The sequence below is a fragment of the Aotus nancymaae genome, unplaced genomic scaffold, assembly GCF_030222135.1.
Source record: "Aotus nancymaae isolate 86718 unplaced genomic scaffold, 86718_ANA_hifiasm-v0.15.2.pri h1tg000250l, whole genome shotgun sequence".
NCBI lineage: Eukaryota > Metazoa > Chordata > Mammalia > Primates > Aotidae > Aotus > Aotus nancymaae.
The window spans coordinates 2857992-2883154 of record NW_026988665.1 but is presented as its reverse complement, the minus strand read 5'-3'; the positions used below and the strand labels follow the sequence as shown (position 1 = coordinate 2883154).

Here is a 25163-nt window from a genome sequence, read left to right as displayed (position 1 = left end):
GAGAGCCCCACTGGGAAGGGGACCTTGGCAGGAATCCAGGGACCAGTGGGGGAGACAGACCCCTCAGGGGGAGGTGGTGGGGCCTGGAACAGGTGGTGAGCGCAGGAGGGAGAAAGGGTCCAAGTGGGATGGACCTGGAGGCTGAGGACCGGAGGGGGCGTGGAGGCAGGCAAGGGACGCAGGTGACTCCCAAGTTCAGCTTCTGCCACTGGCAGGACCGGGTTGTCAAGGGGTACAGCAGAGGCCGTCAAAGGAAGCGTCTGAGAGTGTGCCGACACATGAATGCCACCGTTCACAGGGCCAGGGACTGAGAGAGGCGGCCGAGGGGACAGGAAGGGAGCAGAGAGGGAACAGGAGGAGAGGAGTGAGGCCCAGGTCCCCGTCCTTACTCCTCACACAGCCAGAGGTCAGGGAGCCCTGGAGGAGTCGCCGAAATGAGCTGGTCGTGCCACCTCTGCAGGGTGATGCCCAGACAGGTTAAGGGACATCTAGAACCCAGGCAAGGCCCCGGGGGGGTGAGACAGAAGCACATTTAGCCTGGGTGCTGGCAGTCTCAGCAGCCAGTCCCTGACCCGCCCGCAGGCAGGACTGCGCCTGGCTTCCTTTTGCTGCTCCCAAATTATCCACACTGCCTGGTACAGGGCTAGGCCTGGGGCTCAGCACAGCGGGTGATTGTGTGTGACGACAAAGTGCTAGAGCCCAAAGCACCCGGCGGCTTCCCCAGAGCCGGACAGCTTCCTGGTAGGGCTCAGAGTGCCAGCGAGGGATGTGCACACGTATGCATGTGCTCCCATATGTGCACACTCACACACAGGCACACACCAGAGCACACGCACACGTGCACACCCACACAGTCACACACAGACACATGCACACACACAGGCACACACAGGTACACACCAGAGCACATGCACACACGTGCACAGCCACACATACATGAGAGCACACACGTGCACACCCACACAGTCACACACATGGATACATGCACACACATCGGCACACAGGTACACACCAAAGCACATGCACACACGTGCACACCCACAAATCATACACATATGAGAGCACATGCACACACGTGCACACCCACACATACACGAGAGCACACACACGTGCACACCCACACAGTCATACACATGCACACAGGCACACACCAGAGCACACCCACACGTGCACCCCCACAGTCACACACATGCACACTCACATAGGCACACACCAGAGCACACACATGTGCAAACCCACACAGTCACACACATGGACATGCACACACACGCACAGGCACACATCAGAGCACATGCACGTGCACACCCAGTCACACACATGCACAAGTGCCCACACAGGCACACACCAGAGCACACGTGTACACCCACGTGCACACACCAGAGCACACACAAATGCACACCTACAATCACACATGCACATGCAAGAGAACACACGTGCACACCAGTCACACATGCACATGTGCACACTCATGTATAGTCGCACACATGCACACACCAGAACACGTACACACGTGTGTGCACACACAATCACACCAGAACATATACACAGTCATACACATGCACACCCCCAACCACGTGCACACACTCATTTGCACACATGTGCACGCTCCGGTTCACACTCACATGCATACTCACATGCTCATCGGAGCACGCAGCCTTGGGAGCCTTCTGAGTCCGTGTCCTGTGTCCCCAGCCCTGCCTGCCCAGCTCCCTGTCCCGCCTACAGCAGCGGCCTGTCCCCAGCCCTGTGTGTCTTCCGGTGCTGCTCACTGCTCAGCTAGCTCCAGGAGGGGTCCCCTCCATAGTCACAAGGTCAGGGGATGACGAGAGCTGCACCCCAGCGGGGTGGCTGCCAGGGCTGAGCCTCAAGGCTGCCTGGCCCTGCAGGTCCCTTCCTGACCCACGGAGTCACTGCCTATGTGGGTATCGGCTCTTCTATTCTCGCCCGTCACTGGCTGCTGGGCTCCAACAGGAAGGGTGGGCTGGGAGGCTAGAAGCCCAAGTGGCCTCCCCGACAGCGCCCCTGACCCAGCATCCAGGCCCGCAGCTCCAGGACCCCCAGCACGAAGAGCCCAGGCCGGCTGCACTGCAGGGGGGTCCCTTGACTGCTCAGGAGCTGAGCCTCCTGGGTCCAGCTTGAGACCCCAAGCTGGGAACATCTCAGTCCTAGAATCTCCATGCACTCAGAGACTCCGGCCCAGGGGTGGAGTGGAAAGTCCCGGGACCCAGCGCCCAGGGTCGGGGTTGTGGGCTTGTGCTGCAAAGGCACCCGGCGCCTACTCCCAGCCAGCATCTGGCCCTTCCCGCCTCGGCCCTGTCCCTGGCCTGGGCCGCAGGCTCCCCCGCCCTCCCTGCTCTCCCCTCCAGGGCCCTGCTGATGGGGAAGTCCGAGAGCCCCGTGGGGATGGTGGAGAGCGCGGGCCGCGCAGGGCAGAAGCGCCCGGGCTTCCCGGAGTGGGGGCTGCTGCTGCTGCTGGTGACCGCTGCCCTGGTGGCCTTGGGCGTCCTCTACGCAGACCGCAGAGGTGAGTGCGGGTGCCGCCCCCCGCACGTCCCCGCCCGTCCCTGGGCCCGGGTCCGCGCGGGGCACCCAGAGGCTCCCGGGGCCGAGCTGCGGACTCAGACGCGGCGGGAGGGGCACTGACCTGCGGGGAGCCCGCAGCCCCCTGCAGAAAGCTCTGCCCCAGCTCGGACTGGAGCGCTCTGCTTCTGCGGCTCCGCACCCGCCTCCGCCTCGCGGAACTCCCGGGAGGGCGCAGACCCGGCCCCCGCCCCTCCGCCCGCCCCCTCCCCGCCTGGCCGCGCAGCCCCGTGTCCCTCCCGCCGGCCGGACGCACCTGGCGCGTCCCTCCCCGCTGCCATCCTGCGGAGAGATCCCAGGGGCCTCCAGCCCCCGACCCGCTCAAGGCCCGGTCAGGTCAGTGGAGGGGCCGGGCTGGGGTCCCACGGAGACAGAGGCGTGGCCAAGGCTGCACGAGGGGACCTCAGGCCGTCCCAGGAACAACGACTCCCCACCCCGCCCTCGCTCCCCCTTCTCGGGTGAGGGGCTCCCAGGCACCCGCAGACCTGGCCACCTTCCAGCCGCCCCGGCCAGTCCCTCCGCAGGCCCAGCCCTAGTCCCTCGGAGCATGGGCAGCGCACACATCTGGAGCAGCGCTCACCCGCAGGGCAGGGGCAGGGGCAGGGCGCTCCGACCCGGGCAGGCAGGGGATTCAGAGCTCACGGGGGACCGCGCGCCCCACATCCCACAACGGGGCACCCAGCCTGTGTGACTAGAATGCCCCTCGTGTCTGGAGCCCTCCACACGGCCTGGGACCGCCCATCCATCCCCGCGGGAGGCTGCCTCTGTGGAGCAGAAGTGGGTGCTGCGGCGGATGTGGAGGGGTCCCCGCCCGGGGCTGCCTGGTGGGGCCCATGTGCAGTGTGGCTGCTGCCCAGGCCGCCGTCCCTGGCCCTCCAGGGTCTCCGCCTGGGAGAGAGGGGCCCTGCTACCTCCAAGGGCGGTGGGCAGTGGGGGACGGAAAGGCTCGCTCACCCTGAGGAGCCCAGAACCCAGGGAAGCCCCGTTCAGAGCCTGCTGGGCTCAAAACACCTGCTTTCCAGGCTTTCATAAAACAGAGCTGACCCCCCATCACACACACCCTCAGCTGTGGGCTAGGAGGGGGCCCCTCTCTTCTTCTGGGCCGTGCCAAGAGGCCTGAGCCCACCCCTCCTGGAGAGACCCTCCCTGCCCAGCTGGGAGTGCCTGGGAGTGCCCCTTGGTGCCATGGAGCTCAGCAAAGTCTGCCTCCGCCCACTCCAATGCTGAAACCGGCCCTTGACCCCCTCCCTCCAGGGCAGCAGAGCCCTCTGTTCCCCGTCAAGACGCCTGTGTCCCCCACCAGGAATGACCCCACAGCTGACCTCGGCCTCAGTCTAGGATTGTTCGTGGAAGGTTTTCTAAGCAGTCATTCTCATTTATGTCTACGTATTTTCTCATTTCCATTAAGACTTTTTCGCTGACTTGTAAGTCATTTAGAAATTTTTTAATCTCCAGATGAGAGTTTTTAGTTACCTTTTAAAACTCATTGATTCCTAACTTAATTGTGTTGTTAGAACCCGTGGTCTGCGCCATTATTTACGTGGTTCTTTGATATTTGCTGGGCTCGCTTTGAGGCCAACACTTGATCGATTTTATAAATAACTCATCTGGGCTGCGGAACAGGCTCCATCACTAAATGCCGGGTGACAGTGCCTGCATACGCCACTAGATCAGTCAAGTCTTCTCTATGTTTGCCTTTTTTTCCGTCTCTTGATCTAAAAAGAATGAAAGACTTTGAACGATCAAGAGAATGATTTCTTGAAATAATGTATTGACGTGTACATGTTAAAATCTTGCACTAAAGAATCACTCATGCTGGTAGTTATATCAAATCTTACCTAATTTACCTATTTAAGGCTATATTACTATGTAAATGCAAATTTAGGTATGAATTATAAAATTAGCTTCATCAGTGTAATAAATATTCTATTTAGGTGCACATGCGAAGTTAACATGCCTTTCACCGCTTGTAATCGTGTAGCCACCGTTTCTGTTTTAACGAGGCTTTTGGCCTTAAATCCTATTGAGTCTGACGTGCGCACTGGGTGCTCATCACCGTTGGCTTTGCCTGTTTCTCCCATTCTTTTTCTTTGGAACGTTTCGTGTCCTTAGCGTTAGATGTGGTTCTTGCAACAGCGTGGGGCTGGATTTGGGGTTTGTCTTCCTTTAGTCGGGGGATTTGGCAGCTGATTAAATGTCTGCTGTGTTCTCTGCGCTCCTCATGCTTTTCTTCTCTTTTCTCGCCTCGTTTGGGATCAGCCTATCGTTAGTTCCTCTATTTTCCCTCAACTAACTTAGAAGATTTTTATTTCTACCTTTTTGACAGTTATCTTAGATTTTTTGTTTTAGTTATTTATTTTTAAAGTTATAGATAAACCTTCTTTCATAAAATGAATGTTTTTACAAAAACGACAGTGAGAAATGCAGTCTCATGTCCATCCTAGAATTCTATTCCTCCGAAGCAACTGTATTCATTTTCTAGTACAGGGGTGGCGAATTATGGCCCCTGGGCCAAATCTGGCCCCTCGCTTGTTTTTGTAGATAAAGTTTTATTGGAACACAGCCACGCTCATTCATTTATGTATGATCTATGGCTACTTTTCTTCTAGAACAGCAAGGTGGAACAGGTGAGACGGAGCATGCGTGTGGCCCTCAAAGCCTCAAATATTTACATCTGGCCCTTTACAGAAAGTCCAACCCCCAGCCCGGAGTACCCCTCGTGTGTAAACCTCATCTGTGAACACTTCTCTTTATCGTGCAGTTTAGATCATGAGGAGGCGTTACCAGATTGTGGTTAACACCCAGGCTCATAGTTTTTGACCACTCAGAGAGGTCCATCCACGTCCCTCTTCCCCATATTGCTTTGTCACCAATTTTCCAATCATACTTCTTCCAAGTCCCTGACCATCCAGCCAAACCATTGGCTCCAGCCCATGCGTCAGTGTGTGATCACACACCTGGCCACGTCTCCTTCCATGCAGCCCATGCGTCAGTGTGTGATCACACACCTGGCCACGTCTCCTTCCATGCAGCCCATGCGTCAGTGTGTGATTGCACACCTGGCCACTTCTCCTTCCATGCAGCCCATGCATCAGTGTGTGATTGCACGCCTGGCCACTTCTTCCACGCAGCCCATGCGTCAGTGTGTGATCACACGCCTGGCCACTTCTTCCACGCAGCCCATGCATCAGTGTGTGATTGCACACCTGGCCACTTCTTCCACGCAGCCCATTCATCAGTGTGTGATCACACGCCTGGCCACTTCTCCTTCCATGCAGCCCATGCGTCAGTGTGTGATCACACGCCTGGCCACTTCTCCTTCCACGCAGCCCATGCGTCAGTGTGTGATCACACACCTGGCCACTTCTCCTTCCACGCAGCCCATGTGTCAGTGTGTGATCGCACACCTGGCCACTTCTTCCACGCAGCCCATGCGTCAGTGTGTGATCACACGCCTGGCCACTTCTCCTTCCACGCAGCCCATGCGTCAGTGTGTGATCACACGCCTGGCCACTTCTTCCACGCAGCCCATGCGTCAGTGTGTGATCACACACCTGGCCACTTCTCCTTCCACGCAGCCCATGCGTCAGTGTGTGATCACACACCTGGCCACTTCTCCTTCCACGCAGCCCATGCGTCAGTGTGTGATCACACACCTGGCCACTTCTCCTTCCACGCAGCCCATGCGTCAGTGTGTGATCACACACCTGGCCACTTCTCCTTCCACGCAGCCCATGCGTCAGTGTGTGATCACACACCTGGCCACTTCTCCTTCCACGCAGCCCATGCGTCAGTGTGTGATCGCACACCTGGCCACTTCTCCTTCCACGCAGCCCATGCGTCAGTGTGTGATCGCACACCTGGTCACTTCTTCCACGCAGCCCATGCATCAGTGTGTGATCACACGCCTGGCCACTTCTCCTTCCACGCAGCCCATGCGTCAGTGTGTGATCGCACACCTGGTCACTTCTTCCACGCAGCCCATGCATCAGTGTGTGATCACACACCTGGTCACTTCTCCTTCCATGCAACGTGCACAACCAGGTGCCCTGCTCAACGTTCTGCCCACTGGGAAGATTTCCCTTCAGCGCTGTCCCTCAGGGATGTCCTGGAAAGGGGCTGTGGTGCCGCAGTGTCCACGTCCGGGCGGTGCCTGCTTGTCGTGCAGAACCATCTGTGACCCAGACCCTCGTCTCTCCTCCTCTGTCAGCTGACCATAGGGAACGCCCCATGAGGCCATCGGTGCAGGCTGGGGAGAGAAGGCAGGTGGCAGGAGTGGAGACCATGGGCGTTTCGAGACACTTCATGTAACTAACTTGTACCTTCAGGACCTGCTCAAGCCTGATCGCCTGTGTACCACTTCCCTGTGATGGTGGAACGCTGCTGTGCACAACCCACTCTGTGGCTGTGTGGTCAGAAAGCAGCCGGTTCATGGCAGGCAGTTCAGGTCGCACGGTGACTCGATGACTCAGAGTCAGACGTTCTGTTTCCACCAAAGCCCGGTAACAGGCCGAGAGCTGCGTCTCAGAAAGGGAGTAGTCATCTGCAGAAGACGCCGGGGCCTTGCTCCAAAATCCTAGAGGCCTCCGCTGCGGTTCACCTCTGGGGGCCGCCAAAGGCTCCACGCAGCACCCCTATCTGCCGCTGATACCTCGGGCACCACTGGACCTGCTGGGTCACGTGCCCAAGTGGCAAAGGAGCTGGCACAGTAGCCTGGACCTGCTGCACAGCCTCTGTCCCGGACCCCACTCAAAGCTGGCAGCCTTTTGGGTCACTGGATAAATGGGCCGGAGTAACACACCCAAGGGAGGAATGTGTCGCCTCCCAAATCCAAATAGGCCCGTCAGGCCTGAGACACCTAGTCTCAGATGAGACTTTGGACTTCGAATTTTGAGTTAGTGCTGGAAGGAGTTAAGCCTCTGGGGCACTGTTGGGAAGGCACGATTGGTCTCACAACGTGAGGAGGACCTGAGATTTGGGAGGGGCCGGGGCAGAATGATGCGTCACGGCTCTGTGTCCTCACCCACATCTCCTGTCCGACTGTAATCCCATGTGCCACGGGAGAGGCTGGGTGGGAGGTGCTGGATCGTGGGGTGGACCTCCCTCTCGCCGCTCCCGTGATAGTGAGTGAGTTCTCACGAGATCCGGTCGTGTGAAAGTGAGCGGCACCTCCTCCTTCGCGTGTCTCCCTCCCACTCCATGCCCTTTGCCTTCTGCTGTGACTGTAAGCTTCCTGAGGACTCAGCCACGCATCCAGCGCAGCCTGAGGAGCTGTGAGTCGGTGAAACCCCTTTTCTCCATGAATTACCCAGTCTCGGGGAGTTCCTTAGAGCAGCGTGAGAACGGACGCCTGCAAACACAGACGGAGCTAAGCACTGTTTGCACTGGGCCTGGGGCTCGCTGGCAAGGACATGAGCCCCGCTGTCACTGTCCACACTCGGTATTATCGTCAGGACCATCCCGATGCGGCTGGGGGGCGGCACTGAGACACTTCTCTGCAGACTCTGATATTTGTCAAAACACAAAATAGGTTGACCGATTCAACAGGAGTTTCATGAACAGTGTTTAAATGTTTACATTTGGCGTATGGGGCTTTTTAAAATGGCAGAGGCAGGAGGGTTTCCTAATATGCAGAATTAGGCGCCCCTCCTCATCCGCCGGCGCCCGAGTGTGAGGGACTGAATTCCTCTCGCAGGGTTATGCTGGGGGTTCTTTTGCTGTTGTCACTCTTAGCACAGACGCACGTTTCCGCAGCAGTGAGCTCCCATTCCCTGTGCTTAGAGAAGTCAGCCTAGGGACCGGAGGGTCTCTCCTCCTCCCTGCTCCAGCCTTGGCCCTCGGCAGCCCGGATGCCCGTGACATAGAGGCGCCCCCTCCATACCCGGGTCCCTCTGCCAGTGCTGGGTCGCTGTTGCTGTTGCTGGCCAGCACTAGCTCAAGCTGGTGGTGGGGGCTCCCTGGTGCCGTGGCCCAGTCTCAGGCTTAGGCAGGCCTGGGGTACCTGTGGGGGGATCCACCCCTTGGCCTCCCTACCCGACTCCCACGTCAACCAAGCTTCCCCTGTGTCTGAGGCGCCCACCCCTCCTCTGGTGGCAGAAGACCACGGCTTGATGGCAGTCTAGGATTCTGGGCCCACGAGGATTTCCTGCCCTTCCAGGCAGGGGTTTTACTCCTGACCCTCCTACAGAGCAGGGGATTTGCCTGGTCCCGGGGTGAGAGGGGTTCCACCTGCCTCAGTGGTTTAAAGCTTTTGCTCCCTCCCAGGTGTGCACAGTTTCATGCCTCAGCCAAAGCGGGTCCCTGCCCGCATCCCTAGGCCACCAAGGGAGGCTGTCCCCAGCCTTCTGAGTCCCGCCCCAGGCTCTCTCACAGGCGCCTGGGAAGGACCATGGACAGAGCTTGGGGTGAGTGAAAAACTCTCCATGGTGAGAGCTCCCGGCTACTCCAAACTCGTGTGCCAGCCGCGCTTGGCCTGTGAGCATGTGTGAACATGCTTCTTCTGACTCACTCGGCACATCTCTTATGCTCGGGTCTTGGTCGAGGTGAAACAATTGCTGGCCCGGCCTCTCCTCGGAGGGCTCGTCGCTCTGAAATTCCGATTCCCTGTTGTCTGTGACCTCAGGTCTCGGGTGGGCTCCAAAATGTTGTGCTTTTTGTAGATTATTTGGCTTTTTCTTGTTAGGAAGGAAATGATATTCGATTGTAGCTTTTGATGTCCTAGGCAAAAAGCAGAATGTCTCTCCTGTCAATTTTTATGGGCATATTTATCTTAAATATTAAACTCATCAATACCTCTATTATCTCTTCCAAACAATACGAGCATTTAGGACAGTTTAACTCTTCGCATCACTACCCCATCCTGTTCGTATGTTATTCTGTTAAGAACTTGGTTTCTTCTTCTTTTTTTTTTTTTTTTGAGACGTTTCACTCTTTCACCCAGGCTGGAGTGAAGTGACACAATCTCTGCTCACTGCAACCTCCGCCTCCCGGATTCAAGCGATTCTCCTGCCTCAGCATCCTGAGTAGCTGGGATTACAGGTGCCCGCCACCATGCCCAGCTAATTTTTGTATTTTTAATAGAGACAGGGTTTCACCATGTTGGTCAGGCTGGTCTCGAACTCCTGACCTCAGGTGATCCATCCACCTTGGCTTCCCAAAGTGCTGGGATTGCAGGCGTGAGCCCCCGCGCCTGGCCAGGAGCTTGGTTTCTATCTTGCTTTTTGCCTACTGCAGATCAGCCACGTTATTATTTAATACACTCAGTGTTAACTCAGATATTCCCATATTCTCATGAATTCCATTATGCATCTTTCTTCTTACGTCTTGGGCAGTTCTTATTAAATAATTTTTCTTCTTTCTGAAATACGTACTTCGGAGTCTCCTACTCAAAGTGCGGTCCACAGACCAGTGATGTCGGCCATCGCCTGGGAGCTTGTTAGAAATTCAGAAACTCAAGGTCCCGCCAAGGCTGTAGGACCAGCGTCGGTATTTAGCGAGACCCCAGGTGACTCATCTGCACGTGAACGTTTGGGAAGCACTGGTTTAAAACAGGGTTGACCAAATTTGCTTGATAATTGGAATAACCTGGGGAAATTGTTACAAATCCAGATGTTGGGTCCTGCCTCAGTTTGCCTGGGCTACAGTCACAAAATGCTTAGGTGGCTTTAAAACAGAAATGTATTTTCTCAAGTTCTGGAGGCTGTGACGTCCAAGATCTAGATGCCAACTGAATCAGATCCTCTTGTCAATGAAAACAGTCAGACTCTGTAAAATATTTGAAGAGATTTATTCTGAGCCAAATAGCATGGCTCTTGACACAACCCCGGGATACCCTGAGAACACGTACCCTAGGTGCTTAGATGACAGTTTGGTTTTATACACTTTAGGGAGACGTGAGACCTCAATCAGTACGTGTAAGATGGACATTGGTTCAGTCCGGAAAGGTGGGACAACTCCAAGTAGGGGTCTCCAGGGCACAGGTAGAGTCAAAGGTTTTCTGGTTGCAGCTGGCTGGAGCGTTTACCTAAAGACTTGGAACCAATCGAAGGGAATGTCTGGGTTAAATAAGGGATTGTGGAGACCAAGGTCCTTATGATACAGATGAAACCCCAGGTGCAGGCTTCAGAGAAAATAGATTGTGGTTCTTATCCGACTTCGTCTTAAGACTCTCAGTCTTAAGGTCTCTGGTTTTGTTTGCTTTTAAGACAGGGTCTCACTCTGTCACTCAGGCTGGAGTGCAGTGGTGCGATCACGGCTCACTGCAGCCTTGACCTCCTGGGCTCAGGTGATCCTCCCACCTCAGCTGCCCATGCAGCTGGGACCACAGGCGTGCACCACTACACCTGGCTACTTTTTTCTATTTTTTGTAGAGATGGGTCTCACTGTGCTGCCCAGGCTGGTCTCGAACTCCTGGGCTCAAGCAGTCCTCCCACCTCAGCCTCCCAAACTGCTGGGATCATAGGTGTGAGCCACCACGCCTGGCAGGTGTCTGTTTTAAGGTGAATGCTGGTCAGCTGTCCCTGAATTCCAAATAATGGGAAGTGGGGGCTATAAGGAGGCACGTCCAACCCCCACTTCCCATTATAGCCTGAACTAGTTTTTCAGGTTAACTTTGGAATGCCCTTGGCTGAGGGGATGGTCCATCAGCCACTTGGGGGGCAGTTTATTTCTGGTTTACACTCTCTTCCCACAGGCCACACGCTTCTTTAAATTTTATTTTATCGTTTAAAAATGTGTTTCCACTTCAACACGTTGGTCTACCAAATGGCCATCTTCTTGCTGCATCCTTGCGTGGTGGAGAGAGACAGTGAGTTCCGGAATTTCTCCCTCTTCCTGTGAAGGCACCAGCCTTGCTGGATTATGTCGCCCCACCAGCCCTGCCCGTTGAGCTGATATTCAGACCTCCTCACAGGCCCTGTCTCCAAACCGTCACGTGAGGGGTTAGGGCTTTAAACATGAGGTCAGTCCGTAACTGGCCCCAAACAGAGTCAGACCTGGGAGTCTTGAACGGCCCCCAAACAGAGTGAGCAGGAATCTTGTAGGGTAAGACCTCTGATTCCCGCACACATTCGAGGACTTTTTTGTGATCAGACAAGTTGGGGGAGCCCTGCTTGAAAATAATCTCTCAGCAGTCAACTCTTAGCTCTTGTCTATGTGAGAATAACTTCATCTGGCACTCACCCTTCAGTGATGTAATTGGTTCACTGAGTCTGGGCTTCCACGTCTTCTGACACCCCTTGCTGCTGTTCAGAAATCTGCTGTCAGTCTAACTATGCTTCCGCTACTTTTACCACGAGTTGTCTAGCTGTGAAATCGTTTGCATTTATTCTGCTGTGGATTTGTTGTGATCCTGAAGCTGAGCACCGATAGCGTTTGTTGATTTTAGAAAACGGTAGCCACTGTCTTCCTGGGTTCTGTCTCCCTCGTCGTCTCTTTTCCCTCCTGGTACGTTTTCCGCTGCACGCCCGCTCCGTTTTCCCCACTGTTCTCACGTCTTTCCAGTTTTCTTTCGTCATTTCCACCTCTTTGACTCTGTCCTGCATTCTGGGTCAGTTCTTAGAACTACATTTCATTCCACTAAGTCTCTCTTCTGGTTTGTTACGTCTGCTGCTCAATTCAGACTTTTGGGTTTGTAACAGTTTTTATTTTTTAAATCTCAACAACTATGTGGTTTTATTTCTAGAATTTACAATTTATTCTTTTTCAGATTGATTTTTTATTGTTCCTTGTTCCTGTTTTTGTTTTTTTTGGGGGGGGGGGGATAGAGTCTTTGTCGCCCAAGCTAGAGTGCAGTGGTGCAGTCTTGAATCACTGCAACCTCCACCTCCTGGATTCAAGCGATTCTTGTGCCTCGGCCTCCTCAGAAGCTGGGATTGCAGGTCGTTGCCACCACACCAGGCTAATTTTTGTATTTTTTAGTAGAGACAGGTTTTCACCATGTTGCCCAGGCTGGTCTCAAACTCTGGACCTCAAGTGATCTGCCCACCTTGGCCTCTCAAAGTGCTAGGATTACAGGCATGAGCCACCACACCTGGCCTAGTTTTGATTATTTTTAAAGCATTTCAAACATACTTATTTTATTTTAGCAACTGGGGCCTAAAAACCAGCCCAACACTCACTGGCGTAAAGCAATGATTCATTGTGAGGCACCTCCGCTGTTAGGCCGGGCTCAGCTGGGGTGCTCTGTCCATGTCCATTTCATCCTCCTACTGGAGCCAGCAAGCCTGCCTGTGCAGACCCCTCTCCCGGCAGTGAAAGAAATCCAAAGGGCAGGTGAAAACACGCAGGGCCTCTTAGGACCCAGGCTCAGGACGGGAACACTGTCATTCCCACCTCACTCTGTTGGCCGAAGCAAGTCACATGGGCCACCCACAGTCACAAGACAGAAGAAAAAATATCCTTTGCCCCTCTTGTGGGAGCAACTGTGGAGCCACGTGGCCAAGGCACGGAAGCAGAGAGGGGTCAGGACCCGGGGCCCGTGGTGCCGTCTTCCACGCATTCTGGCTCAGATCGTTCGTAACGGGCAATCTTTTGGGTTCTGGTTTTGCTGTTTGTTGTCTCTAACGTAAGATTTTCTTTTTAGAAAATGTAAATACATATTCAGATCGGCTTTATCGATGGGGCTCCTGAGTTACCTGGGCTGAGAAATGTTTCCTCTGGAGAATATGTGTTTGTTTCCACCAGGAACCTTGGGACACGACCAGCCTGGAGTTTCTTTTTTTTTGAGACGGAGTTTCGCTCTTGTTACCCAGGCTGGAGTGCAATGGCGTGATCTCGGCTCACTGCAACCTCCGCCTCCTGGGTTCAGGCAATTCTCCTGCCTCAGCCTCCTGAGTAGCTGAGACCACAGGCATGTGCCACTGTGCCCGCTAATTTTTTGTATTTTTTAGTAGAGACGGGGTTTCACCATGTTGACCAGGATGGTCTCGATCTCTTGACCTCGTGATCCACCTGCCTCGGCCTCCCAAAGTGCTGGGATTAGAGGCGTGAGCCACCGCGCCCGGCAGCCTGGAGTTTCTTTAAATTGGCTTCTCAGAGAAAGGTTTCCTTGGCCACACAGTTCTGTAAACTCACACCCGACGACTGCATGGCAGCCAGTCTGTGATCACTCACTCTCAGGGGAGGGTGCGTCTTTCTCCACTCTGTGAAGTTCTTGGTGGCTTTTTCCTTCTGAAAGAGGGATTGAGAAGAGAGGAGAAATTTAAAAATGTAAATTATTTAAATCAAGGTTGTTTTAGTCCATATGTGTTGCTCCAAAGGAAATCTGAGACTGAGAAATTTACATAAAAAAGAGGTTGATTTGGCTCATGGCTCTGCAGGCGGCTCAGGCTGCTGCATTCATGATGGGAGGTGATGAAGGGGAGCCCATGTGGGCAGGTCATACTTCAGGGGAGGGACAGAGAGACAGAGAGAGAGAGGAGGTGCCAGGCTCTTTTCAAGCCGTTCAGTGGACTCAAACACCTCCCGCCAGGCCCCACCCCCAACATTGGTTCTCACATTTCAACATGAGACTCCGCTGGGCAAAATACACCATATCCAAACCATGGCAGGGGTGTTATTCAAATCAAGAAGTTCGGAAAGCTTTAGGAAAACAAAATGTACAGAGGAGATGTCAAAAATAGTTTTTAAAATGCAGGAAGCCTATGTAAAAATGAGTGGCTTATTACAGAAGTTATCCACGCAAATATAAAAGAATAAAGAGAAGACCCTGTGTCAATGGAGTGTTAAGGAAAGCTGCTCCTTTTTGGAATTATGGAAAAAAAAATATGCTTTTGGAGAGTTCGTTGATGGTGTTTCCAGTGATCATAGTTAGCACTAGGGTAAGACTTTGTTTCTTCTCAGCCATTGTGTCAGAGGGTCTCACTGTTTCTGCTTATTCTCTTAGAAGAACAGAGATGTTGAACACCAGTATGGAGTCTGGAGGTCCCAACCCTGCCGTTCCCCCTAGGAAAGTGACCTTGGGTGTATGATCTTGCCTCCCCAACAGGTTTCCCAAGAAAAGTAGAGATGGGCAACCTCACAAGCTTCTTTTTTGTTTTTGTTTTTGAGATGGAGACTTGCTCTGTCGCCCAGGCTGGAGTGCAGTGACACCATCTTGGCTCACTGCAAACTCTGCCCCCAGGATTCAAACAATTCTCCCACTTCAGCCTCCCAAGTAGCTGGGATTACAGGCGTGTGCCACCACATTTGCTAATTTTTGAATTTTTAGTAAAGACAGGGTTTCACCATGTTGGCCAGGCTAGTCTCGAACTCCTGACCTCAAGTGATCTGCCCGCCTTGTGCTGATTAAATGAGACACTGTAAGTTAAGGGTAAAAACATGCCTAGCTTGTCTAACTCCGTGTTGAAAATGTTGCCGGAGGAGCCCACTGCATCCTCAGGCAGCCCCTGATCTGCAGCATCTGGTGAATTTCCGTGGGGGTTCCCCCACAAGGTCAGGGGAAATCCCATGTTGGGAGTGCAGCGGGGGCAGCAGAGATGGGATGCAGGCATGAAGGAGGCACCAACTAGACTCTTTAGTTACCCAAATGTGTTCTGGATACACCCGACTAGATGGGAAAGAAAGAACTCGAGGCACTGTTAGGGTCTGGGTCTCCAATCACACTTTGCTGCTCCCTCTTTACCCTTCCCCATGCGCCTCATTCCTGCCCACCAATCCGGTCTTCCCACCATTTTTGTGTCCCTTCTGAGTGACGACCTTTTCACATCAGTTGCAGTACGCATCTGGTAGAGACAAATGCTCTCAGCTTCGGTCTAAAATGCCTTTATTTCACTTTCACTTTTGAAATATGTTTTTGCTGGATATAGAATTCTAAGCTGGTATTGTGTTATTGTTTTTTTCAAGCACTTGAAGAGCTCATTCCATCGTCTTCTGGCCTTCATTGTTTCTGATGAGAAGTCACCATCATTCTTACTGTTGTTCCCCTGAATATGTTTTTTTTTTCCTTTGCTTTTTCTTTTTCTTTTTTGAGCGAGGTTCTCACTCTGTTGCCCAGGCTGGAGTGCAATGGCATAATCACAGCTTACTGGAATATCCCCCTCCCAGACTCAAGCAATCCCCCCACCTCAGCCTCCCAAATAGCTGAGACCACAGGTGTGCACCATCATGCCCAGCTAATTTTTGTTTTGTATTTTTTTTGGTAGAGGTGAGGTTTCTTCATGTTGCCCAGGCTGGCCTCAAACTCCTGGACTCGAGCAATCCACCTACCTCAGCCTCCCAAAGTGCCGGAATTCATGCATGAGCTGCCATGCCCCGCTCCACCGACTGCTTTTAAGTATTTCTCGAAGTTTTTATTTCTGAATTTCTCTTTATCTTTAGTCCTCCACAGTTTGACCATGGTGCTGCTGGGTATGATTTTCTTTGTATTTTCCCAGCTTGGGATACACTGCACTTGTTGGAGTAGATTTATATCTTTTACCAACTTTGAAGATTTCTTGGCCATTATCTCTTCAAAGATTGTTCTCTGGGTCTCTAGTTACATATATGTTAAGCCATTAAATTTTGTCCTCCAGGTCTGAGATCCTCTGTTCAGGTGTCCTTCAGTAATGTTTCAAAAATGTAGAACAATTTTAGATTTGCAGAAGCATTGCAAAGATAGTACAGAAATTCCTACACAACCCCCACCCAGTCTCCCCTATTATTTGCATCTTGCATTAGCATGATACATTTGCCACAAGTAATAAACCAATAGTGATAGATTACTATTAATTAATGTTCATACTCAATTCAGATTTTCCGGTTTTCCCCTCATGCCTTCTTACTGTCACAGGATCATACCCAGAACACCACATCTTCTCAGGCTCCTCGTGGCTGTGATGGTATCTCAGACTTTCTTGGTTTTCCTGTTTGTTTTTGTTTTTTATGATCTTGTCAGTCTTGAGTGTAAGGTTTAAATGAAGCAACCGACGTTCGAATGAGGCAACTGAGGCCCGTTATTGTTCTGCGGTCCAACAGAACCCCTCTTGGGCGTGGGGTTTTATAGGGAGTGGAGGCGTTTTGATTGGTTGTGGGGAAGCAGGACATGGACAGGGCAAGCTGCTATTGGCAGGTAGGTGGGATTTCCAGTGAGCGGGCTGCCCAGGGGGAGTGGGACCTGGACGGGGCAAAATGCTATTGGACGGGTTCTGGAGGGGCTTCTTTAAAATTTTGGGGGGTTTTTCAACGGCTGGCTAGGTGCTGAGTGCAGAGGCTAGTGTTGAGTGCAGATCTGTATGCTGAGTGCAGAAGTGGGCGTGGAGTGGTGACATGGTTTCTAGGCGTGGGGGGGTGGGCGTGTCTGAGCGCCCAGCGAGGCGACCGGCCTTACATTGAGGATTACTGATCAGGTGGAATGACCCTCAGCTGGAGTTAGTCTAATGGTCTTCTCGTGATTGGACTGGGGTAACTCGTTGGAGAGGAAGGCCACAGGTCACAGGTGCACACCCTCAATGACTTGACTTCTCACTGTTGACGTGAACCTTAACTGCCTGGCTGGCGGTGGCGTCTGGTTTCTGCACTGAAGGTTACTTTTTTCCCTTCTTTTTCATAGTGCAGTCTTGGAAAGGAAGTCACTGTGCAGTGAGCATAACTCCACACCTGAGGAGCGGGTAGTTATGCTCCGCGTCCTTAGAGGCAGAGGATCTACATAGAGCATTTGGAATTCTTCTGTATGAGAGATTTGTCTGTTCTCCCTCATTTATTTATTTGCTCAATGATTTGTGAATAATTCATTTTGTACTTTGCATTATAATCCACTACTATATTGCGTTGCTCAAATTGTTCCAACTCTGGCCGTTGGGAGTTGTCAGCTGCTTCAGCGACCTTCTGCGTATCCCCATTACTGTGAATTTGGGGTGAGTTTTGGGGAGGGAGCCCTTTCTTGCTCTTTGACGCTTCCACACGCCCCAAGCTCATCCGGTATGTTTCCTGCCCTAGTTGTATAATCGACCATTTTCCAAGGAGCCCATTTTATTGGATAAAGGTATCAGAAACCAGGAGCTTCCGGGATAAGGTGGTGTCTGAAAAACAAACAAACAGAAGCCCAGGGCCAGATCCTACCCCCTGCTCAGCGCTAGTCCTCGCTTGTTGCTGCTGCTAGCCTGGCTCACCTGGCAGAGCACAGGAATGTGCTTGTATCTGTGACCCCGTCTAGACACCCATCTCTGTGAATATTTCTATATGCACCATCTGCCTCTATATTAAGCCAGAAAAGAGCTCACACTGATGTCTCCGCCACCACATGGACGCTTCCAACCTCTTTCCTTTCCTTGTCTGTAACTTCTCACTGCAGCAGCAGTCAGCCCAGCCACCTGCTACCCACTTACTTTTTCCATTACAATACACATGAGTAGTGGCTTCAGAATTACGCTGGGATCCCATGAAGAGCAGCCCTAGCAACCAGAGTACAGCACTTACCTACGGTTTCTTCTGCCTTTAGTCTCAGACTCTACTCGCTTCTAAAGTTACTTAGGTGAACACCTTCCTCCCCTATTCATTTCAGCGAGTCTGTTTTACGCGTCTCACACACCTGGAGTCTCATTCTGCATTTCATCCTGGGATCTCCTGACTGTCATACAGTAAAGTTCACTCTTCGTGCTATAAAGTTCTGTGGGTTTTGACAAATGCATTCACCATTCACCCTCACGGAATCATACAGAACAGTTTCACTGCCCCCAAAACACCCCTTGTCCCTCATCTACTCAACATCCATTGCCCCAAACTCCTAGCAGCCACGACTCACCATCTCTCATCGAAAGTTTTGTTTTTCCAGAATGTCACATAATTGGAATCAGACGGCGTGTAGCTCATAGCGTTTTTTTGGTTTTTGGTTTTTTGGGGTTTTTTAGATAGGGTCTTACTCTGCCTCCCAGGCTGGAATGCAGTGATGCAATCTCAGCTCACTGCAGCCTCAACCTCCTGGGCTCAAGCAATCCTCCCACCTCCTCAGCCTCCCAAGTAGCTGGAACTACGGATGTGTCCTGCCATGCTTGAACGGCCTTGCCTGGCACGTGTGCCCCTCCTCATGCTTTGATTCCAGAAGCAGAGCGGCCACAGGCCTCTCCTCTCCCGGGATGGCCTCGTTCCTCTCTGGAATTTGATTCATTCTGGTTTCTCTGTGTCCTCGCCGCTCGTGGGTTTCTAAACGCGCCCACGTTGCAGCTTCTCCAGCTTTGCTCTCCTGGCTAGGTGGGGGCCACAGTCAATTTCAACTTTCCACATCCCAATCCGAAGCAGAAAGCCCTTGCCGTCCTTGTCACCACTTTGGTCGGAGGTCAGATGTCCTTCTAATCCACTCTTTGGCGGAGGTGGGGCCCTCTGGGGTCCACAGTCCAGTCTCTGGTCCGCAGGCTCTGGGTTACCGACACTGGCAACCCCACAGGGCAGCCGTGTCTTCCGCTGGCACTCACCTCCCTTCCGTTGCTGGCCTGGGGCTCCTTCGCTCTGAAGCTCAGCCCTGCCCTTCAGCACTTTGCCTTGATGTGAGCAGCACACAGCACTTCCTCCGTTTCCATCTTGAGGGCTGGGCCCTGCTGGGCTCAAGTCTGAACTCCAGTGCCCAGCATGTGGCCTGGTTCACAGCCATCGTCCAATGCTGGATTAATGGCCCTTCGAGTGGCCAAGCCCCCAAGGGGCTGATATTTTTGTGGTTCCTAGCACTCTCTCTGCAGTCTCTGCCCAGGGCTAGGCCAGATTTGAGGCCTGCCGACAGCCCTGACCTGAACGAGCCCTGTTCCCTCCTTCCACTCAGTCCTCTGCATGCCTCACTGCTGGGGAAATTCAGCCCCAAGCCAGGTCTGAGGGTAGCCCGGCCTGGCTTATCAACTCTCTGATGCTGGGGTCCGTCCTCTCCCCACCCCTCCATCCTCTCCTTGGCCCTCCGTCCTCTCCCGCGCCTCTCTCCAGGCAGTTGACAGCCATCCCAGGAGCCCCCGGTGCTGACCAGGCAGGCCCCTCCCAGCAGGCAGTGGAGGGACATGGGGAGGGCGGCTTGGCACCTTCAGCGGACAGTGAGGGTGGGGGGGCTGGGGTCATCAGTCAGCGGGAAATCACCCCCTCCAAAGGGGCCCTGTCCCTCTAAACAAGCCTGCCCTGTGGGACTTCAGGAGCATGCCACCTTGTGTGGGCCTGGCCGGGGTCAGGAAGATCCTGAGGTAGAGGAGGCTATCAGGAGGAGGAAGCACCTCAGGACCCCCCTAGGCCCTGGGACATCCGGGACCGTGGGGTGGGTGGAGGCAGAATTGAAAGGGGGGCTGGCAAGGCAGGGCAAACTGCCCCCATTCAAGCGCAGCGGGAGGCAAGTGGAGCAGCCCCTGCATGCCCTCTGTGGGTCTCCTGTCTCGCTGCCCCAGGGACCAGCCCTCACTACAGGGGCAGGGCTGCAGCACCCAGCACCCAGCACCCAACACCCAGCACCCAGTACCCAACACCCAGCACCCAACACCCAACACCCAGCACCCAGCACCCAACACCCAGCACCCAGGACCCAGTACCGTGGGGAAATGGCGTGCTGCCCCAGGGAGGACCCAGCACCCAGGGAGTTGCTCCAGGGAGGCCCCGGCTGAGCTCTGTGTTTTTCCCCAGGGAAGCAGCTGCCACACCTTGCTAGCCAGCTGTGCTCCTTACAGGAGGAGAGGACCTTTGTAAAACGAAAAGCCCGAGGTAGCCTTGGCCTTCCCTTCCAAAGTAGCCCCGGCAGGCGGGCGCAGGCCTCCCATGGGGCGGGGGACTCCGTGGAGGGGCAGAGAGCCCACAGCCAGGCTGGGTTCTGCCCAACCCTCACATGCCACAGGAGGGGCCTGGGGAGGGACAGGGGCAGGGACCACAGCCCGGTGCATCTGCTGGGCGCAGGAGGCTTGCTGGGCACTGTGGGCGCTCCGCCCAACTCCTATGTGGCCTCGGCACATTCAATTCCACCGGCTGGCACAGGGGTGGGGCAGGCCGGGCAGGCTAGACAGGGTGTGCAGAGAGGGCAGCAGGGCAGGCTGCCTGGAGGAACTGGTCTTAGCAGCATGTGAGTGTGGGCTGGGCAGAAGGCAGGAGGGAGAATGGCCAGCTTCAGCCTGTGGGGCCTGGGGCGGCTGTGGGGTCCACAGAGGCAGAGGGTGTATAGGGGCTCCCAGGTCCCTGCAGGGGTCAAGGACGAAGAACGAAGCTCACCATCACCAAAGGCCTCAGGCCCAGGCCACCTGGGGAGGACGTGGGCTGCCGGGCTGGACCGCCCATGGGAGTGGGAGATGGGGTGGAGGTCCACGCTGCACCCACCCCAGCCTATGCCCTGTTACCCAGGCCTCGCCCTACTGGCTTCAGGTCATGCCCCCACCCACCCTGGCCTTGCTCCACCCACCCCAGTCTATGCCCAGTCCCATGCCACACCCACCAGACCTTGCCCCGCCCACACCCACTCCAGTCCTGCCCTGCCCTCTCCACTGCTCCAGTGCTCAGGCTGCTCCTTGCCTGCAGGGATCCCGGAGTCCCAGGAGGGGAGCGAGGTCTGCACCACCCCTGGCTGCGTGATGGCAGGTAAGCCCCGCCCCCTTGCCCTCCACAGCCTGCCTGGGGCTGGGGGCTCCCAGCTGACACAGGCACAGGCCCTGTCCAAGGCCCAGGGGAGCAGCTCCAAGACATGGCTGTGGAGCCGCGTGGGCTGGACTCGCTGTGGAGTGGGGGGAGCTGGTGTTCTGCTGGCGTCTGGCACCCAGTGGGTCCCCAGTCCCGAGCCTCCAGCAGCCAGGCCCTGCCATGACAGTTCTACAAATAAAATTTTTTAAAAAAGTATTCAGGCAAGGTGGCACACATCTGTGATGCCAGCTACTGGGAGGCCGAGCTGGGAGGATCGCATGAGCCCAGCAGCCCAAGGCTGCGGTGAGCTGGTCATGCCACTGCTCTCCAGCCTGGGCAGCGGAGTGAGACCCTGTCTCTAAAAATAAGTGAGTGAAAACCCTAGCACTGAACCCAGGCTGGGTGATTCCGTCTCTGCAGCTCGGAGAGGGTGGTTAACTCTCCCAGGGCCCACAGCCGCACTGGATGGACAGCAGCCCCTTCCCGAGGGACCAGGCTGTCTCCTGGGCCGGGAGACAGGCTTCTGGGCTGTCCACAACTCTCTTGGTCTCCCCTCTCCCTGCTCCACGCCATGGGGACGAGCAGCCGCCAGGATCCTCCAGAACATGGACCCGACCACGGAACCATGTGACGACTTCTACCAGTTCGCGTGCGGAGGCTGGCTGCGGCACCACGTGATCCCCGAGACCAGCTCGAGATACAGCATCTTCGACATCCTCCGCGACGAGCTGGAGGTCATCCTCAAAGGTGGCAGAGCCCGGCGGGGGCGCAGCGGGTGACGCCCAATGGGATGGCGCTGGCCAGGAGTCGGGCCTGGCTGTGTCTCGCCCGTTTCTGCTTCCTCCTTGGTCTGGTGTGCACAGAGGAGAGGGAATAAGGGCCCAGCAGCTGGGGAGCCGCCTCTCGCCGAGCGCTGCAGGGGTGTGGGGACCTGTGACCTGGCCCCTGCGGCCTCGTCGGGCCTCTGCCCCACCTTCTCCTGTGCCCACAGCGGTGCTGGAGAATTCCACGGCCAAGGACCGGCCGGCTGTGGAGAAGGCCAAGACGCTGTACCGCTCCTGCATGAACGAGAGTGAGTGGGGGTCGTCAGGAAGGGGCCGAGGTGGTGCCAGGGCCTAGCGCAGCCCAAGGACCCCATGGCTGCCCCCAGGGTGACTTCAGGACTCATGCCAGAGGGCCTGTGTGCTGCACCCCACACCCGGCCACTGGGTCCAGGCTCACAGGAATGCCAGCTGGCCTGCGACCTCACCCACACCCCAAGCCCAGCACAGGCCACATGTTCCAGGTTGCGGGAAGACTGTGTGTGTGTGTATTATATGTATATGAGTATGTGTGTGCACATGCATGCATGAGCGTATGTGTGTTATGTGTATATGTGTGTGTGTATCTGCGTATATGTATGTATGTGGTTTGTGCATGTGTGCATGTGTCCATGAGGGTACATGTGTTGTGTATGCACGTATATGTATTGTGTTATGTGTATGCATATATGTGTATGCATGCATATGTGTATGTGTATGTGCATTGTGTGTGCGCATGTGTGTAGTAACGTGTGTATGTGTGTGTTGTGTGCATGTGTGCATGTGCATGTGTGTTGTGTGTTGTGTGTACATGTATGTATATGTGTGTGTATTGTGTATATATGTACTGTGTGTACTTGTGTGTATATATGTGTACGTGTTGTGTGCATGTGTGTGTTATGTGTGTATTGTGTGTATGTGAATATGTGTGTCACATGTGCATGTGTGTGTGCATGTGGATGTACATGTGTGGTATGAGGACAGATTGTCCACGTTTTGGTTTGTATGTGAATATGTGTGTCACATGTGCATCCACATGTGTGTGTGCATGTGGATGTGCGTGTGTGGTATGGGGACAGATTGTCCACGTTTCGGTTCCCATTAAAGGAATTCACGTGCTTGACACACCCCTCCCAGCGCCCTTTAACTCCCCCGCTTGGGGGTCAGAGAGACGGCATCTCTGCTGAGCACCAGGGTTCAGAGCTGGCTGTTTTCCCCGGGGTGTCTTGTGGAGCCTCCGCCTGACTGTGGAACTCACTGGAACCCTGGCTTTAGGGGCTGTCTCTGTAAGACTCCTTTCCTGGGTGCACTGGGCTTGTCTCCTCCCCATGGAAACTGAAGGTCAGGCCCCCAGTCTGGGCCATACCCCCAATATCCCCAAGGACACGATGTCCTGTGTCCCCACCTTTACTTAATTTTTGGCCAAAGAGGCTAAATATACAAAGGGCAGGGGCCAGACCATATGGAAACCTGGAACTCGACTCAGGACCCTGCAGCCCAGCCGGGAACCCAGCCCTTTATCTGCAGTGGGCAGCCCAGGGGGTCAGATGGCACTGCCCACAGCATCCCACCCAAAACAGCAGGGGCCCAACTCATAACTGACCGCTTCCCCTGTGACGCCTGTCCCCGCTTCCAGCGGAGGGCCCCAGCCAAGCCCAGAGGAGCCTGGCTTCTGGTGAGCCCACCACAGCCTCCCCAGGTCAGCGGCCCCCACTCTACCCACCCAGGTCTCCCCTGTGCCACCAGGAAGCCCTCCCGCTCCCTGCCAGCCTCTGGTCTGATGGGGCACCTGCCATGGGTCGCTTTTCCCTCTGGGTGGTCGTCACCTATTCCCACGGTGATTCCCTCCACGTCCCCACCTTTACCTCATCTTCAAGGGCGGTGCTCCTGAGCTGCTTGTGGGGGCCCCACCGTGCTGAGCCGAGACACAGAACACACACGGGCCCCCAGGGCTCCCCTGCCTCCCACTGAGCCCCGTCCCAGCACGCCTGGTGCCACCGCCTGAGTCCTCGCCGAGGCTTGGCCTGCACCCAGAGACTCCTCTCCTCTCCCAGGCTCCTCACCTGCTGGCCGGCTCTCAGGCCCAAGGGGCTCCCACCGGTCAGCCTTTTTGTCCCCCGGGGCTCGTGTGCTTCTGTCAGCCCCCAGGTCTCCTTTCACACCCGAGTCCAGTCTGAGCCTCCACCTCCCGCGCTGCAGAGCTGCCATGATGCTGGTCTGTGATGGGAGGGTGCGCGCCTGCACCGGCCAGCCGCGTCCCCAGGGCTGTGTCATGGTGCATGAGCCACGGAGAGGCTGGGAGAGTGACCACTGCGTCCCTCCTCAGGTGTGATAGAGAGGCGAGGCTCTCAGCCCCTGCTCGACACCTTGGAGGTGGTGGGAGGCTGGCCGGTGGCCATGGACAAGTGGAACGAGACCGTAGGTAAGGCCAGTCCTGGTGGCAGCCTCACAGGCAGACAGGAGAGGACGCCGGCCAGGGCTCCTTGGGGCCGAGGCCTTCCAGGAGGGGACCCTACCCCTAACCCCCAGCTGCCTGCTCTCAGAAGCCCCTAGAGGCCCAACCCAGCCGCAGCAAGCTCAGGGCCCTGGGAGGTGGCTCAGGCTCCATGCTGGAGAGGCTGTGGCCCATGGCCAGTCCCATCCAGCCCTGCAGAGGGTTGCCCTTCCCAGCCCCCTAGGAGGAATCAACTCCCAGGCCCCAGCCAGCCCCAGCCCCAGGGCTCCCCACTCTGAGCGTGCGCTCCATTCTCTCGGGAGCAGGAGTGGCGCCCCACGTGGCTGGCAGCCCTGAGGACCCGGTGCTGTACCCAACCCCCTCCCATCACCTGGGGGCCCGCCTGTCGCTCCTGGGGGCTATTAGAGAAAGTGTCCCCCACATGCCCCAGCCCCCAAGGCCTACAGGTGAGCTCCCCACCCTCTGCCCCTGAGTTCCTCGCTGCGGAGGCCAGATTCCCTGACGAGGGCTGGGCTGGGACCTCAGAGCCGCCGGTCTCCAGCCTGGGCGCTGCCTCCCCAGGCCTCAAGTGGGAGCTGGAGCGGCAGCTGGCGTTGATGAACTCACAGTTCAACAGGCGAGTCCTCATCGACCTCTTCGTCTGGAACGACGACCGGAACTCCAGCCGGCATGCCATCTACGTACGTGCTGCGCCGGTGGGCAGGGGTGGGCAGGAGTGGGCAGGGGTGGGCAGGAGTGGGCAGGGGTGGGCAGGGGTGGGCAGGGGTGGGCAGGGCCCCGAGCCTGGCTGG

At 55.3% G+C, this 25163-nt stretch overlaps 1 protein-coding gene across 1 annotated transcript in view; it reads left to right on the top strand.

Annotated features, from left to right (window-relative positions):
- The first annotated feature begins 2376 nt into the window (after positions 1 to 2376).
- MMEL1 (membrane metalloendopeptidase like 1) overlaps positions 2377 to 25163 on the top strand; it is a 38286-nt gene continuing 15499 nt past the window's right edge. The window contains exons 1-7 of the mRNA XM_064371971.1: positions 2377 to 2524; positions 20140 to 20217; positions 21019 to 21078; positions 21703 to 21864; positions 22109 to 22189; positions 24244 to 24339; positions 24934 to 25052. Of these exons, the coding sequence (XP_064228041.1) occupies positions 2377 to 2524; positions 20140 to 20217; positions 21019 to 21078; positions 21703 to 21864; positions 22109 to 22189; positions 24244 to 24339; positions 24934 to 25052 (744 nt within the window). The remainder of the gene's footprint in view (positions 2525 to 20139; positions 20218 to 21018; positions 21079 to 21702; positions 21865 to 22108; positions 22190 to 24243; positions 24340 to 24933; positions 25053 to 25163) is intronic.